The 12,754-nt window shown below is 48.7% G+C and overlaps 1 protein-coding gene across 2 annotated transcripts in view; it reads left to right on the forward strand.

Moving 5' to 3' along the window:
* Positions 1 to 12,520, forward strand: part of DMXL1 (Dmx like 1) — a 1,781,042-nt gene extending 1,768,522 nt beyond the window's left edge. For both annotated transcript variants that reach the window (XM_085632653.1, XM_085632652.1), the window contains 2 exons: positions 9,538 to 9,755; positions 12,157 to 12,520. In XM_085632653.1, the coding sequence (XP_085488779.1) occupies positions 9,538 to 9,755; positions 12,157 to 12,381 (443 nt within the window). In that variant the 3' untranslated portion in view covers positions 12,382 to 12,520. The remainder of the gene's footprint in view (positions 1 to 9,537; positions 9,756 to 12,156) is intronic.
* The last annotated feature ends 234 nt before the right edge of the window (positions 12,521 to 12,754 follow it).

Below are 12,754 nucleotides of genomic sequence, written 5' to 3' on the forward strand. Positions count from 1 at the left end.
TTCCGGGGTTGCAGGTAGGACTGCGGTATTCGCGTTGTCAGCCATCTCTGATGTATGCGACGATGTGCCCTTAGCCACTTTTTCAAATGGGAGGGTCCTCTGCCTTGGATCCCTGCGTCCCATAACACAGCAGCGGCGCTAATGGAGAGGCAGCGCAGGCTGGGGCAATGGACTGAAGCCTTCATCTTCCAACAAACACAGGCGGCAAGGTCCAGCAGGCACCTCAGGTACCCTAGATGTCCGGACCGCCCTGGCGTGCTAGTGACAGAAGATGGTCGCACGAGCACACAAAGTGGCGAGTCCCGCCCAAGCAAGGGGCTATGTAGGGTCTCAGGAGGAGCGGCAGAGTGTCACGCAGGCCAATGGTAGGAACGTGTTGCGAAGGCGCTAGGTGACATCACAGATCTGTATTTCAGTAATGTTAGCGCTCTGTGGGCAGTGTTAGAGCGCGCGGCGACCACGGGCTGCAGAGAGAGCCTTCCCAGGCAAAGCAATCGGGGCAAAGCCCCGCAGTCCTCAGAGAGCGTGCGCCAGTCAATTTTCATTCCCGCGGTGATCGTGCCTCGCTGTGCGCGCCCCCCCGCCGCATCCGAAAGGGTGTCCGGCCGACGCCCAAGCCCCCGATCGCCGAAACGTCTGGGCCCTGTCCCCGTACATGTTTGGAGCGTTCACACTGGGGACGCGGGGCCGGGACTGCGGCCAGACAAGCGTGGTGGGTGCAAGGGAAGGCCGGGGGGGGGGCGGGAATGGCCCCATCGCAGGCTCGACTCACCGGTCAGCCGACCGATCACCGCAGGCTCTCCACACGTCCGCAGGGCCTACCACCATGGAAACCATCCGGCTTAACGGGCGCGGCAATGCAGGGCCTCTCCCCGCAGCTTCCGAGGCACCGCAACTCCGGCAGAGGAGCAGATCGGCGAGCCACAATTAGTTTGTCGGACGCATCGCCTCCTCCGCTGTCGTGACTTCAGCGCCCAGGTTCACTCGTTGTGTGGGGGAAATCGCCGACTGGCCTGGCCGATCTCCGGAACTTCTCTACCGAGCGGCCATCTTAGCCGCCGGCTTGGCCACGCCCCATGGCCGAGCGCCTTCACTCCTGATCTAGTGCACGAGGAGGCACGACCCAACCCCACTTTCTTTAAGTACCAAGTCTCAGCACCCAACGACATGAAGTCGATAGCCAAACCAGCGAAGGAGGGCTGGGATCTTATGTGGCGAGGAAGGCTACACTCGGAGTAATGAAGATTACCGTTAAGTAACCAGGGCATTACCTACATGCAAGTCTTCCTCGCCACATGACTAAGGTAGTGAGCATATACCAAAGCCAACACAGCTTCATGGTATCAAAAAACCACAGACCAAAATGCGAGGCAAAAACAAAGTTTAATCCAAACATCAAACGGAGGAAAAACAAACAGACGTCCAACAGGCGGGCGGCAGTCAATCACAGGCAGAGCCACCTTGCAGAACACCCTCAGGTGAACCACCAAACACCACCCTATAGTGGTCCATGAACATGTGAGGAGAGGCCCATGTCATGGCCCTACAAATATCCTCAATCAAGACGCCTTTGAAAGAATCCCAGGAGACAGAAATACTACGGCTAGACCTCGTCTATATCCTGTTGACAGCTCCGACCCCTGCGGTCCGTAGGCCAGAAGGATTGTCAGCTTACTCCACCTACTCAAGGTGGAAAGAGAAGGCTTATGACCGGACTTCACCAGGCCAAACGTGACAAACAGATGATCACATTTGCAAAATGCCAAGATCCTCTCCAGATACACCAACACCGCTCTCCTGACAGCCAACAACGAGAGACTAGAATCCATCCTAGACCCAGGCACCAGAGAAAAGGTGGGCAGAAGGTGGGCAGAACAACCTCCCTGGAACGATTGGTAATGGAGGGGACCTTGGGCAAGAACTTAGGATCGGGGTGTAGGACAATGCGATCCGGCACTACTCACAAGAAGGGAGGTGTCCACAAAAATTACCCCAACTCCCCAATCATAATGGCCACCAAAAACACAATCTTCATGGCCAAGAACTACACGTCCACTGACCCTAAGGGTTCAAAAGGAACCATCTATAGTGCCTGCAATACCAACGGGATGTCCCAGGCTGGGGCAGGGCAAATCTCCCAAGGCACTGAAAAAAACAACTATGCATCAACCTGGCCACCAGTGGATCCAGCTCATAAAAAAAGATGACTACGGAATGCCCACAAAGCTGCCCACTGCATCGGAGGCATCAATGGAGCCGGGCCCAATGAAAAAACAGTAGCTTGAAGGGATCCACTGTACCATAATCCAGACACCACCTAGAAAAGGACCCCCAATACCGGGATTGAGAATGAAGAGTCCTCTGACATCTGAAGCCCTGAAGCAGCCACAGACTCACCCTTTAAATAGCCAGGCCTGAAGATAGAGCCACCCCAGAAACCCGCCGATAGAGGCGAACCCCTCAGAGGATGCGGATGGTTGGTAATCGCCCTACACTCCTGAACTGCAAGCTCCCTCAGAAGAGGATACCAGGTGCAGTGAAAACAGCCCAGTCAACATAACAAAAGACTTCTCTAGGCAGGTCTTGCACAGGACCCTGGAAATCAAGGGGGTCGGAGGAATTGTGTAAAGCAGGCAGCCGGACACCGGAACATCATCACATCCAATTGCCACTCTTCTGGACAGGGAGTAATCGTGCAGAAGCAGGGCAGTAGAGCATTGTCCCTGGCAGCAAATACGTCCACTATCAGACACCCCAACCTCGACTGCATTATAAGGAACACCTCAGTCAACAGATAAATCAAATTCATGGGGGGGAAAACCCTGCTCAGGTGGTCCGCCGTACAATTCTCGCTTCCTTGGAGATTCACAGCCCTCAGAGATGACACAGTGCCCTCTGCCCAGGTCAGAATCTCCTGAGCCAGGAGCCACAAGGACTGAACACTGCAAACCCCCTGTTGATTGAGATAACCCATCACAACCTGATTGTCTGTCCGGACCAGAACATGACTCCCCCGTAGGGCTGACACAAATTCTAGACTTGCCATCTGAACAGCCTTCAGTTCCCTGAAGTTGGTAGAAAAACCAGCCTGCAGGTGATCTCAGAGACCCTGCAGAGACCAGGAATCCAACGTCGTCCCCCCAGCTCAACTTGCTGGCATCCATTGTCATGACCCCGCAGGAGAAGACCTGAAATGGAAGACCCATCACCAGATAGGTCTCCTCCATCCAATAACCCAGGGCGATTTGAATCTGAGAGGACACCACCACCTGAAGATCGTAATTGGCGGACAAGGAGACTAATGACACGGAAATGGTTCACCAACAACAACAGGTGCAACCGAGCCCACAGCAACACATTGATCACTGCAGACATCAAACCCTGTATAACTAATACAAGAACCAGCTCTGCGAACCATTTACCTTAAAATTGAAGTTATTTTGGTTTAACAGAGAGAAGAATAAAGAGAGTAACTAGAGGAGGAAACCTTTTCCTTCTGTGGAAATTAGGAAGGCAGCCATCAAAGCACAGTAAGAATAAAGGAGCTTTAAGAATTTGCCTAAGTAATATTTGGGAGCTCTAGACTTTTGAGTGTTTTCGGTCTACTTAAGTTTGGTTTCTGTTTTGGGGACCAACCAATGTGGTGGAGAGTACAGGCTAGGAAAATGCCAGAGTTGGAAGAGCCTGGCTAGCATTGATGGACACTAGGAGAAACAAGAATAAAAAGGACAAGGCAAAGAATTTGCAAGTAATGTTTCCAACTTTTAACTCTTATGACTGTTAATAAAAACAAACCCGTCTATTTGTATGCAATTTGTTCTAACTGAGATACCAACCCAGCACATTCCCTCCTTTTATAATGATACAGTAATTGTTTATCATGGTGCAAAGTTGTCACATAGTTTAGGTGACTGTGTTTTGGGTTGCATTACCATGGTTCCTGAGGGTCATGGAATTGGCAGTGGAAAAAATCCTATGATTTGGGCTACAAGAGTTCTTTTGATAGGACCAAGAAGGTTAGCGCATCTTTTGGTAGTGGGTGGACTTCAAAACCTTCTTATTTAGAAACTATCAGGAGACCTTGACAGTTCAAAGGTTATTATGTTGCTTGAGGGTTTCATTTATGTTTTGAGGATTATCCTAAATGGTGCAGTGGAACGCTTGAAGTAGTATGAGAAAAGAAAATTTAAATTTAGACTAGATGGTCATGCACAGTTGTTGATTTCTTAAGTGGAGCCTCACAGAGGGGTGGCTTCAGCAATAATTGCAAGATGGTCAAGAGCATGAGTCATCTGTATACATGAGTAGATTAATTTATTAAGAGGAGGCATGTGAAACAGAGGTTTGTGATGGGGGGGCGTGTATTTAAGATATTGTTAAGACTGGTAACTGGATGAATGCAGGTGTGTTTGAAAAGCAATATTTCGGCCCATTGAAGCATATTGCAAATGGGTAATGCTAACTTCCTGTCTTGCTATAAAAATTAGAGTTCTCCTTGGCTTTGTGATAGGAGAAACTGAAAGAGACTATTGGTTACGGATATCTTCCCTTCGAATTACCCCCAGGCGTCAGACTGAATCCAGAGAATTTTTCTTCAGCAGTACCCCGGCGCGTCGGTAGGTGGCGTCAGTTAACTCCGCGTTCGTCATTGGCGTCGTGATCGCTGGAATGACGTTGTGGTATCTACTTGGACGCCGCCCCTGTGCTCTGACGTCAGGTCTTTCTTTTTCCTCGCCAGTCAGAGCAGATTCGGAGAGAGCGGTACCCTTAGTCTTTTTTGACTAGAGTTTTTTTCACTTTTTGTCAACTTCTGTTTTTCAAGCCGTTCGACTCCTGGTGCAAGGGATGTCACATCGACGGACCAGCTTCAAACCTTGTGACTCCTGTCACAAGTTGATGTCGGTCACGGACCCACATCTTGTGTGCCTCTGGTGCCTGGAGTGCGACCACGACCCGAAGTCGTGCTCCGACTGCTGGTCCATGAATCCAAAGTCTTTGCGGGAGCGGTCTCGAAAGCTTCTTGAGGCCTAGCAGTCAGCTTGCGCTGCTCAACGTCCCAGTCGAGAGCGAGGTCGTGGGACCGGTCATCGAGTCACCACCATCACTCCTCTTCGAAGTCTTCATCTTGGGGTAAATCGAAGCGCAAGAAGGAGGCGAAAAAGCACCGTCGCTCTTCGCCTTCTCCCCATCCGTCGGCCAACGCGATGTGGAAGGTAGTCGTCCAGCTCCACCTGCGGAGCCTGTTGGGTCGGCTCCGAGCCTCCCTCCCTTCCCAGGAGCTGGGGTGACCCTTGCCCAACTTCTTAGCCTTTACGAACCCCTCCACTCCATCTTTGGGCAGCCTGACTCTGCCGGCACACCTTCCACCCTGCGGACTCGGCTGGGTGTTCAAGGCCTTCGATGCCAGCGGCTTCAGCCCCGCAGGGTCCCCAGGGATCTAGGCCTGGATCCGGATCAGCACAGGTCGACCTTATAACACCTAATCTGGTGGCAAATCTATTGGCGACACCTCTGCCCCCTCCGACACCGGTTGTGTCCCCAGCCAGCATCGACCCCGGCCTCCCCCTCGACATGGACATGGAGCTGGACCAGCGTCAACCGAAGCCGGTACCTGCGCCAACCGGTACTTTTGTACCTCTGTTATATCCTGGCGTTCCTTATCGGCCTGAGTGGCAGCCAGAGGAGGGTGAGGAGTCTATTGACCCTCTAGCAAACCAGCTGGAAGACCCGGACTGGAGAGAGGAACTGGGTAAGGCCAGTGGTCTGGATACATCCCCAGACCTTGGTATGCATTCTCCCCCTACTGTGGCTACCGAGGAGGGAGCCTCCTACGCTGTGGTGTTGCGTAGGGCGCCTGAGGCCTTGTGCCTTGAGCTACCTACGGTGGCAGTCAGGACTAACCTCCTGACTGAGGTGCTTCAACCAGCAGCAGCCTCTTCGGAGCCTCTGCTGCCCTTCAATGAGGCCCTCACAGATATCATTATGGGCACCAGGTCCGGTGGACAGGATGATTTCCCGACGCCACCGCCTGGCCCCGGGCGATGCCAATTTCCTCTCCCAACACCCTACCCCTGAAAGCTTGGTGGTCCAGGCCTCAGCATCCAAAGGCACGTTTCACTACTGCTCCTCCAGATATGGAATCCAAGAAGCGGGATCATTTTGGGGAGAAGATGTTTTCTTCCGCCAGCTTAAGACTGCGGTCGGTGAACACTGCATGTCTCTTGGGCTGTTACACCCATGCTGTGTGGGACACGGTTGCACAGGTGCTGCCACAGTTGCCCGGAGGAGGCCCGGGCCCTACTCTCCTGTGCGGTCACTGAAGGGAGAGACGCAGCAAAGTTTGCCATTCGCTCTGGGCTGGACACTGCCGACTCGCAAGGCAGGACGATTTCAACGTTGGTAGCCTTGAGACGCTACGCCTGTCTGAGGTCCACTGGCTTCTCGGGCGATGTACAATCGACTCTTTTGGACATGCCCTTTGATGGCCGTCGCTTGTTTGGCAACAAGACCGACAATGCGCTCGACCTCTTCAAGGACTCTAGGGCTACTGTCAGATCCACGGGCCTCGCTACCACCTCTTGTCTGCGCAGTTTGCTTATCGCCCCTTTTGTGGCTACTGAAGGGGTGCTCTACCACATTCTGCCCAGAGCCACAGGCCAGTGCAGGCTGTCCAGCCTCTGCGGGGACGTGGGACCTGCACCCTTCTGAGAAGCTGGAAACAGCGCAGTTTCAGGCCTATTTTGCCGACCAGCGAGTCCAGGATATTTGGGCTATGATACCAATGTTCCAGCCTCTATCCTGGATTTCGATGTGGATGACCCAGAGGCTGCTGGGCCTCATGGCCTCCTGCGTCCTGCTGGTGGATCATGCCAGGTGGCATATGCAGACTCTGCAGTGGGACCTGAAGTTCCAGTGGGCGCAGCATCAGGGGAGTCTGTCCGATGTCTTCCAGATCTCGGCAGGGACTGTACATCAGTTGCAGTGGTGGCTTACGAACCAGGATTGGATCAACGGCAGATCCCTCTCCCTATGCTATCCAGATGCATCACTCATGGGATGGCCACATGGGAGAGGCGGAGATCAGAGGCCTCTGGCAGAGTACGGGCTCCACATCAACCTTCTGGAGCTCCAGGCGATTCGTCTAGCAGTGAAGGCATTCCTTCCTTCTGTCAAAAGGAGAGTAGTGCAGGTGTTCACGTACAACACTTACGCCATGTGGTATTGCAACAAACAGGGCGGGGTGGGGTCGTAGACCCTCTGTCAGGAAGCCCTTCGTCTCTGGAAGTGGCTGAAACATCAGGGCGTGTTCCTGGTGGTTTAACACCTGGCAGGTTCCCTGAGCGTCAAGGTGGACAAACTCAGCCGCCGGTGCGTGATGGATCATTAATGGCATCTTCACTTGGAGGTGGTGCAAGGTCTCTTTCAGCAGTGGGGAGAGCCTTGGTTAGATCTATTCGCCACCAAAGAGAACGCGCAATGTCAGCAGTTCTGCGTGTTGGAATTTCCAAGGCGGCACTCGCTAGGCGACACTTTTCATCGAGAGTGGAGTTGTGGTCTTCTATATGCCTTTCCTCCTATACCACTTCTTCCCAGAGTGCTTAAGAAGATCAAGCACCACTGGGCCCAAGTAATTCTTGTGGCTCTGGACTATGCACCAAGAGTCTGGAATCCCGAGCTCTTGAACATGGTCATCGATCCTCCGATCAGACTGCCCTTTCGGGAGGATCTTCTGTCGCAGCCACAGGGGACAGTCCTTCACCGGAACCTGTCTATCCTCCACCTCCTCATGTGGAGATTGAGCGGCGACAGTTGACAGCCTTCGACCTTCCTCCTGATGTCTGTAATGTTATCGTGGCAGCCAGGTGTCCCTCTACTATAACAGTATACGCCTGTAGATGGAATAAATTTGATTCTTGGCATGGTGCACAGGCTGTGGATACCCTTTCTGCCCCCCCTTTCTGAGGTTCTCCTCTTCCTGCTTTCTTTGGCCCAGCAAGGCTCTGCTCTGGGCACCCTCAAGGGCTACCTTTTGGCCATTTTGGTCTTTCTTCGCCTTCCTGATCAGCCTTCTCTTTTCAAGTCCCCTATTGTGAATCGTTTCCTCAAGGGCATTACTCACTTGTTTCCTCCTATTCCTTTCATAATGCCCCAGTGGGACTTGTACCTTGTTCTGACTTACCTTTTGTGCGCTCCCTTCGAGACACTACATAATTGTCCTCTCAGACCCTTGACCTTAAAGTCTGCTTTTCTGGTTGCCATAACCTCTACTCTTAGGGTGAGCGAGCTTCAGGCTCTTTCTCCTAAGCCTCCTTTCCTTGCTGTTCATCCGGACAAGGTTGTCCTTCGAACTCGACCTTCTTTTCTTCCCAAAGTAGTTACTTCTTTCAACATAGGACAGACCATCACTTTACCCAACTTCTTCCTGCCGCTGCATCCTTCTAAAGAGGAGGAGAGGCTCCACTCTCTGTATTCAAAACGTGCGCTTTCATTTTATCTGAATCGCACAAAACAATTCCAGGTGGATGATCAGCTCTTTGTTGCCTATGTGGGCACCAGGAAAAGTCGGGCCGTGCAAACACGAGCCATCTCTCGATGGGTCATTCTTTGCATTCAAATTTGTTATTCCTTGGTGAAAAAGGAACCTCCAGTAGGGTTGCCCGCCCACTCCACCAGGGCGACAGCAGCTATTACTGCTTTGAGACGTGGAGTCCCCCTTCATGGCATCTGCCAGGCAGCCACTTGGGCTTCATTGCACACGTTCACTAAACATTACTGCCTTGACAGCCAAGTTCGGAGAGGCAGCTTCTTTGGCCGCTCCATTCTTCAGGACTTCCTGGTGTGAGCTTGGTTCGCAGACCCACCTCTGGGGTTGGTATTGCTGGGGTATATTTTCTAAGGTAAGGAATCTATAGCCAATAGCCTCTTTCAGATGAACAAGTTACTTACCTTCGGTAACCATATATATCTGTAAGAGACCTATATTAGTTATGGATTCCGTACCGCCCCTCCCACCCTTCCCGTTCTGCGAACTGACTTCTAGAGTAAGGGACTACATTTCAGGGCCCTAGTTTTATACACCAGTGGTCAGTGTCTTGCATGGCTCTGCGCTTCTGGCGTGGAATGTCATGTAAAGAACTAACGTCAGTGCACAGGGGCGCCTTCTAAGTCGATACCGTAATGTCATTCCGGCGATCACGACAACAATGACGAATGCGTAGTCGACCGACGCCACCTACCGATGCGCAGGGGTACTGCTGACGAATAATTCTCCAGATCCAGGCTGACACCTGGGGATAATTCTGAGGTAAGGAATCCATAACCAATATATGTCTCTTACAGATATATTGTTACTAAAGGTAAGTAACTTGTTCATCTAGATCAAATTTATCTCTTGTTCCTGTTGCATTCATTGAACCAGCACAATGTACTTGCAGTTGCATAATATGGTTAACGTAAATGTAATTTGCAGTTCAATATCTCTTGAAAAGTAAAAGAGTAAATGTATCCACTCTTGTTGCCTCCTGGTTTTGATTTCAGCTTTTACATGCCATGATAGCGGAGCCACAGTTTTGGCATATGCTCCAAAGCACCAACTATTGATTTCAGGAGGAAGAAAGGGTTTTACCTGTTTGTTTGATCTTCGGCAAAGACAACAGAGGAAGATATTACAGTGTCATGAATCTCCAGTTAAAGCAGTTGCTGTTGATCCAACAGAAGAATATTTTATCACTGGCTCTGCAGAGGGAAGTATAAAGGTATTGAAAAGTAATTGCAGAGAAAGATAATAAAAATATATAATTAAACAGATTTAAACAAACTTTGCACTTTTAGATGTGTGTATGGAAAAAAGTATATTTCCAAATGTTTTTCCATTAGGTATCATTTTAACCTGGTCCCTCCTTGCTATCATTCTTATTCATTGAATTCCTGCAAAGAATTTCACAAAAACTGTAGGTCCTGGGAGATATTTTCGACTTTAAGGCTTCAGTAATCGTCTGTCACTATATCTCATGGACCATGCAACATGTATGACTTTGATTCGAAGTTGTCATACGTGCTTATTGTATATGCATTGACTTTGCAATTTATCTACATGGAGGTGTTCTTTCTGACAGTCCAATTAAGGTAGAAGGGGTTGCCCCTTACAACTCAAACCCATTCTGATTCGGTCAAAACCTAGTTCTGAGTGATTTCGTGCTCACCTCTTGGTAGCTGTGACACAAGCAGCAGACAATCCCCAGAGAAGTGCATGCTTCGTTCAAGCAACGGCAGCAATTTTAAAGTATGGAACACAACACAATGAAAACATTTATTAAAATAGAGAAAAAATGTAACAAACCAAGAGACACCAAGTGCTTCATATGAGCTTAAGGTGAGCTGGATATCTGAATTTTTAAAGTTTTAAAGCCAACAACACCTAGAAAAAATCTATCACTGTGGAAAAATAATAGTTCATGTTTGACTGTGACATAGGTGCAATTTCAGGCCGACTGTAGTGAAGCAGAGGCTGGGTGTGGCCTAACGGCTAGTGCGGTCGACCTTGAAGCTGGGGAACTGGGTTCAAGTCTCAGCAGGGACGCTAAACATCCTGTGATTCTGGCCAAATCACTTAATCTCGTGCCTAACAAAAATTAATTTGTCCGTCTCTAAGGCAACTGGTTCTCATGTAAAGCACTCTGAAACCTTCGGGTCGAGTTTGTGCTATATAAAACTAAAACTAAAAAAATGGGTTGTCCTGCTCAAAGGTTTTACTTTCAGGCTTAGTTTCCAGCTCCTGGAAGACCTTCTTCAGGGCAGTCATGTAGCCCTAGTTCCTCAGTGCAGGTTCTGGCCACCAGGTCTCTCGCCTGCCAGGTCTCCTGGACGGTCTAAACCTCCTTAGTCCACTAGACCCTCTTAAGGTCCAGAGTCCTTCTGATTTTTGTATCCTTAAAGAAGGTAAACAGGAGGCCAGCCAATTGACCCTTTACTTCTTGCAAGAACCAAGAGTCAGGACTCTTCTTCCAGCAGGGCCATGTTCTTTAGATAGAGATAGCGTCTTCCAAGGTCCGTCTTAGGAGGCGGAGGTGCCAGATTTATCCTGTGCACTAGCCAGTGGTTAGAGAATTTATGCCACCCAATACCAACAATTTTGTCACAGCCTCCCACCTCCTTTTGCAGCACTTCCTCGTTGCTTCCTAGTACCCAGTTTTCCTTGCCATCTGTCTCTGCAAGGCATTTAAACTGCAACCTTACCAGAGCCTGGTGGTGATTCTGTAAGAAATATGTTTTCGTCACCTATGTGGGTAGTGTGAATATATACTGCAGCCCATATATGAAATTTAACTTCCCATTCAACCGGTACACTATAGGCACCACTTACGGTAGATGTATAGGGAAGTTTAATTGCCTAAACAGTGAACTTCTAGTGTAGAGCACGTTTTAAAGGAGAAGCATATGCACTTTAATACTTTTTGGCAGTGATAAAGTGCACAGAGTTCTAAAGCCAGAAGAAACTTGGGTCCAGAAAAAGGATGAAAATCTGGGGTGTGGCTGTACATAAAAGGTGAATTTGCTGCACTGACTTGAAATGTGTATCTTTAAGCAGTTGTACATATATTAACAGTCAGTGAGACTACAAGTGATATGTCAGAGGGATTTCCAAAGGCATGGAATGGTAATTTCACATGAGTAATGAGATCTGAAATTAAAGACAAAACAATGCACAACATCTTCATTTGATGCTAATATCCCTTTGCAGTTTATATAAAAAAAATCAGTACATGTTCTAAATTGAAACTGACATGCCCCTGCTCCTAGGCATATTTCAGATCTCTATATTCATGACCTTCATCATACCTTTTATAGTAATTTTGAGTCAATACACGTGTGTGTATGCACACGCACACAGGCAGTGTACCTTACTGCTCCTGCTCAGAAATCTAGTTGTGTATGATGGCATAAATTACTTTTATTCTAAACATATTTGCTAATGCAATGAAAGTTATATAAAACCCATACATATATTCTGTGTTGGATTTGTGACGTCCTCAGTATCTTAAATTACCTTCCTGCAAATATTGTCATTACTACTTAAATTCAGATTATTACTAAACAAGTACATTTGCTTGATGTCTGTGTTTTTCTGATATTATAATGATTGTCTATTCTTTTCAGATATGGAGTTTGTCAACTTTTAACCTTCTTCATACTTTCATCAATGAGCATGCCCGACAATCCATTTTTCGTAATATTGGAACTGGTGTAATGCAGATTGAAACAGGACCAGCAAATCATATTTTCTCATGTGGAGCTGATGGCACAGTGAAGATGAGAATCCTGGCTGATCGATTTAGCACTGCAAATGACGTGCTGAAAAATGAAGTGAAGTTTATGCTTTAATGACATTTACACACTAAGATTAATTTAATTCCTTTCAAAGACATTTCTAGTCCACGGAGCTGGCCAATGGATGGAATGTGCAATTACGAGTTTCACAATTGTGCCCCCTAATTTAAAAAGCTTTACTTTGTCACAATTTATCCTGAAGCTTTGTTGACTTACCCCTTTCTCCTCCACCCCTTCCAATGCACTGATGCCTTAAAGATGATTAAGAAGGTCGTTCAGACTCAATTGCTCTATTGCCTACAGTAGGAGACATAGGTGACTATGTAAAAATATGTTATATACATATAATGTGCATTGCTGCTGAAGTCTTTTATTAGTAACAAACTGCCTATGTTTTAACTTTGTCCAGAAATATGCACATTTAGAA

Source organism: Triturus cristatus, chromosome 2_1 (assembly GCF_964204655.1).
Source record: "Triturus cristatus chromosome 2_1, aTriCri1.1, whole genome shotgun sequence".
Classification (NCBI taxonomy): domain Eukaryota; kingdom Metazoa; phylum Chordata; class Amphibia; order Caudata; family Salamandridae; genus Triturus; species Triturus cristatus.